Source organism: Sinocyclocheilus anshuiensis, unplaced genomic scaffold (assembly GCF_001515605.1).
Source record: "Sinocyclocheilus anshuiensis isolate Anshui unplaced genomic scaffold, SAMN03320099.WGS_v1.1 scaffold319, whole genome shotgun sequence".
Taxonomy (NCBI): domain Eukaryota; kingdom Metazoa; phylum Chordata; class Actinopteri; order Cypriniformes; family Cyprinidae; genus Sinocyclocheilus; species Sinocyclocheilus anshuiensis.
Genome location: NW_015552566.1, coordinates 1,180,086 through 1,185,039, shown reverse-complemented (window position 1 = coordinate 1,185,039; position 4,954 = coordinate 1,180,086). Strand labels below are relative to the sequence as shown.

Genomic DNA, 4,954 nt, shown 5'->3' with positions numbered 1-4,954 from the left:
CTAGTGCCGATTCGCCGTGGAATCGTTCTTTTGAACTGAATCTTTTTAATAACTAGCTAGAACCGACCGATTGCTAAAAAGGCGCTCGAGAATCCAGCCAGGGTGTGAATTGTTATACTAAAGTTTCATTTTTTATTTATTCCCTAAAAGCAACTAAAAACACAAGGTTTTGGGGGATTTTAATAGTACATATGCAGTACGTTTTAATAGTGTTTTCAAGCAACTTTAAAGTAGTTACGCACACGAACAGAAGTCGCTTATCTTTAAAACAAACATACATTATGTAAGTATGTAATAAATACAAAACATAGTGATAAACAGTGGCATTTTACTAGAATGTACCACGATGTACGTACCACAAAATCGTAATGACACGCGAGTATTTCTGGAGCGCTTTGGAGTGGCGACTCAAACGACTCTATGAATCGGATTGTTTGAACCGGTTCATGAAGCGAACCGATTCGCTAAAAAGAATTGGACCACTGCTGCCCTCCTCCTCTCGTCCTGGTTCCTGGAACGCAAGTTCCGCCCTCTACCTGTGGGAAACTCCCACCGGCCCCTAGAGACAGAGCATTAAACCCCCTATAATAAACAGCTATACACATAAATATGTCCTTTATCAATATTTAAAACTTTGTTTGCTGGGGCTGCCAAAATATATGAGGAAAGTCAAAGCTCTGTAATGGATTTAGATTCTTATTTTTTTTAAAGAAGTATTAAGATATCCCACCCTATTCAAAGTAATTTTAATTGCAGCAGTTCTGTAGAGGTAAACACAGATCAAATCAGAGGAAAATGTAATGAAACGTGATTCCTTGAAAAGAAGTGGCTGCAGTGCAGCAATGCAATTTCAGCATTATGATTACATTTGTTGGAATTTCTTGATTAATACATTTTTAAAAGTGTATCACATGAAGCTATCAGTTTACATACATATGGGAGTATCTTGGAAATGTTTTGGAGATTTACTAATTATGATGATCATGATACTCCCATATGCTAAACTAACAAATGCCTTACAAATCATATGATGCTGCTGCTGTCTCCTCAAAAAACCCCTAAATGATCCTGATGATTCTGTGTCTGAAGTTTGAAAACCCACCAGCACTCACACAGATAGACTTGAAGATAACTAGTACAAGCAGAGCAGAAGTCATACAAATCAAATGAAAAAGATTACAGCTGGCGTCTGTTGTAAGCATACAGTAAACTAATCCCAGCCTTACATATTTCACCACAGTTTAAACCTAAAAATGTAAAGAGCTGTAGGTTTTCTGGGTATTGCTTAATATTGGTTATCATCATTGTTATGGATCACTAAGAGGTTAAAGCTGATCCCTGGGCAAAATGATTACAGTGATGTCAACAAGCCTGCAAGCAACCAATTGGTAAACAGAACAGAGAACTAGCGCTCTGGGTTGGTTCTGAAGCAGCCATGTCTCCCAGCCAATGAGAACGCAGGATGCTGTCACTGTATCCAGGCGAACAGAGGGTTTTGAGACTTATGGTACCTGTTTTATGAATGGGATTTAAAGAGCCATGCTTCATCCTGTTGATGTCATTAGAGAGACAAGGTGGTGTGTTATAGTGATTCAACATAAAACAACAAAGAAGTTCTCTAGAGACTAAATGAGCCATTTGACTTAATATGGCTATACACTTTGAATGAACTCTTGGTGTTTATCAAATGTTTAGAGAAGGTCTTAAAAGGGTTTTTTTTGTGCTGAGAATGATTTATTATTTCCTCTACGGAGAATCTATTTATAAAATAGGCTATGACTATATGATGACACAATTATTTGTTTTCTTTTTTTATGGTGTTTTATGATGATATAAAATAATACAACCCACAAGCATGATTGAGAAACCATGCTGAAATAAAATTTCTCAGGAAACGATAAGAAAAGAAAAAAACACACGAAAAAACACACGAGACAAGCTATGTCCTGCATAGATGGTAATGAGAAATTAATGTGTGCTTTATACCTCCCATGATTTCCTGAGAAAAAAGGGGACGTACATGTACTGTAAAATCCAGCTCACAGTCTTTTTTTTTTGTTATTATTTAGATTTACAGGGTTTTTCAGACATATTTATAGGTTAATGGAATGAGAAAAAAGAGAAAATGATCAGGATATAATGCTCGATGCGAACCAGCATGTGCATAAAATTGGGCACTACCCACTGCACCACAGCTCTGACAGCTTGCAGATATATTTAATGCTGTAAATAATGTGTGTGCATCTACGTTTGTGTATTAAGAAACAAAAAATCCAAACATATCCAAAGTATTTTTAAGATTTATTATTCATATAAAAGTAGCCTATACATTAAAGTCAGAATGAGAAATACTACCATGATGATGCATACTAACAATGGTCATTAAATACCTTACAAATTCATTACAATATAAATAATACATTAACAAATAAAAACATTAATGTTTTTTCACCACATTATTGTATTTTTTATAAAAAATAACTTAATAATGCTAAAAAAATATAACTAGTCCTAAAAGTAAAATCTCCTTTAAGCTAAATTTTGCGAGTAAAAATGTTATTTGACAGTTTTCATTTCATAAGCTTCACTATAGGTTTTGGTAAATGAGATTAACAGCCCTGAATCCCTTCTATCTATGCGAGGAGGATGCAGCGGAACAACAGTAGGTGGCACGTGCGCACTTTATTACTCAGTGACGATTCTGCAGAAGGAAAGCCAGGCGCGTGGATATGACGTCATTAAAGTTTACATATGCGGCATGACAAAATGGCTGCAGGAGGCGAACAGCAGCAGGCGCACAGACCTGGAGCTTATAAACAGAAAAACAAACAGCACAAGCATGGAAAACACCGAACTAAAGGCGAGATCGGGCGGGAGAACAAGGGTATGTCTGATGAGTTTATCAAAAAATACACACGCGGGAACCGCCTGTCTGACTGAACACGTGTTTAAAGACCCGAGACATGATCATTGAGACTTTATATTAAAGTTTTTCTGTGCATACAGTTTATACGTTTAAATTTAGCCCTGCTGACAAAAGCCAGCCTAGGATGCTTGATGGTCTTAACTGATTAAAGCTGGTCTCACAGCCTGAACTGTGAAAAGTGCCCAAAGCCTCACTAAAACCAGCCTGACCAGGTTGAGAGACCAACAGACCAGCTTAGTCTGGTTTAAAATGTTTTTCTTTTCACTATTGGCTGTAAAGGTTTCTCATAGACACTATTCTTACATAAAAATTCTGGTTCGTTTTGTGTCGATCATAAATAGCACAATGCATTAATGCTAAGTGTAAGACAATAAACATGACTCTATACATCCTAAATAGGTAGAGTTGCTGTCATGGCTCTCACCAAGAAACAGAGAAGAGAGATGAGGAAAATGGACCGTCGAAACAAAGCCAACCAGCTGCGACGCAACAAAAAAGACTCGGTAAAGTAAACATTATAGTCTTCTACGGGGTTTACAGACTGGAGATTAGCTGACTAACGCATCTCTTTTTGGGTGTTGATGAGGGTGACAGGTGCTGACAGAGAAAAGGAAGCTGGGTAGCAGGGATGGACCCCCTCATCTGGTGGCAGTCATAGCCCTTCACGCAGGAGTGGATGCTGGGGCTGTCACAAAAATACTGAGAGGTGAAGGAGTTGGTGGTGTGGGGCATGAAGATCAAGGAGTCATTGGGGCCAAGGACAGTTTTGGTCTCGTTCTCCCCTGCTTTAAACAGAGATTCATTTTCTACAGGCCAGACACAGGTAAATAAGTGCTAATGATGCACAGTGGAATTTCAAATGTCTGACACTATACTGCTGTTGCTCCAGTATTAAGCGCCACATGATCCTACAGAAATCATTCTAATATGCTGCTTTGGTGCTCAAGAAACACTATTATTATCAATGTTGAGAACACTTGTGCTGCTCAATATTTTTTGGGAAATTACGATTCATGATTTTAGGAAATTCAAAAGCTCAGCATTTATTTAATATAGAAATCGTTTGTTATTATTATAAATGCCTTTAATGTCACTTTGAATCAATTTAATGAAAATTATTTTCTTCCAAAAAGTGTAGATATTTGAGAAACATGTATGAATTTAATTGCATTGCAAAGTTGAAGTATACTAATTATGACAAGACATCTTTGTCAGAACTAATTTATTTATGTAATAATAATATTTTTTTTTTTTAGTTGATGTATGAAGTCATTAACCATTTTGTAAAATGATTTGCAAAAGTGTGTTTGTATTTAAGGATGCACTATGTATAGATACTATTATCTACAATTCCAGACAATTCCAGAGACCCAGTTATAATTGCATAGGGGAGAGTGGGTTGCGTATTTCCAATTGTTAGAAATGAGCAGACCAGTGTGAGAGAAAGAGAAATTGTTAGAGAGAGCAGCTGGGGTTGCTGAGTCTTCTGGACGAATCCAGGTCTCAGTCAAGGCCAAGATGCTAAGTGTGGAGTTTAAAGAAAAAGCAGAAATTAAGTCTGCTTTGTTGACAGTTGACTGACAATTCCAGAAACCCACAGAAAAAGAAAGAGGTGCAGTAGAAGATGTACAGATAGGACGCAGGTTAGCAAGATTGTGTTGCCGTCTGCAAGTAATGTGAGCGCGTTGTTGCAGGACAACCGGAATGTATTGAAAACACTTGATAGAGGTGGAAGGGAGAGGACAGAAAGGAGTGTGCAAAGGGAAAAATGAGAGTACTTAAGTGTGTTGCCCGGTTTCGTTGCTCGGTTAAAGTCGCACAGGTAAAGTCGCAGGTCTTTACACTTGTAGGTCTTCACACGAGGGCTGAACGCTTCCGCTGGCGCCTCCGCTGACAGTATATTATATAGACTTATTATAGTTTAATAGCCGTTAAATGTAGTTTTTAGCAAATCTCTCTCTCTCTCTATATATATATATACAGGTGCATCTCAATAAATTAGAATATCGTGGAAAAGTTCATTTATTT

The 4,954-nt window shown here is 37.4% G+C and overlaps 1 protein-coding gene across 1 annotated transcript in view; it reads left to right on the top strand.

Annotated features, from left to right (window-relative positions):
• The first annotated feature begins 2,699 nt into the window (after positions 1 to 2,699).
• The window catches only part of tsr1 (TSR1 ribosome maturation factor), a 10,851-nt gene continuing 8,596 nt past the window's right edge, over positions 2,700 to 4,954 (top strand). The window contains exons 1-3 of the mRNA XM_016455657.1: positions 2,700 to 2,884; positions 3,326 to 3,429; positions 3,521 to 3,749. Of these exons, the coding sequence (XP_016311143.1) occupies positions 2,752 to 2,884; positions 3,326 to 3,429; positions 3,521 to 3,749 (466 nt within the window). The 5' untranslated portion in view covers positions 2,700 to 2,751. The remainder of the gene's footprint in view (positions 2,885 to 3,325; positions 3,430 to 3,520; positions 3,750 to 4,954) is intronic.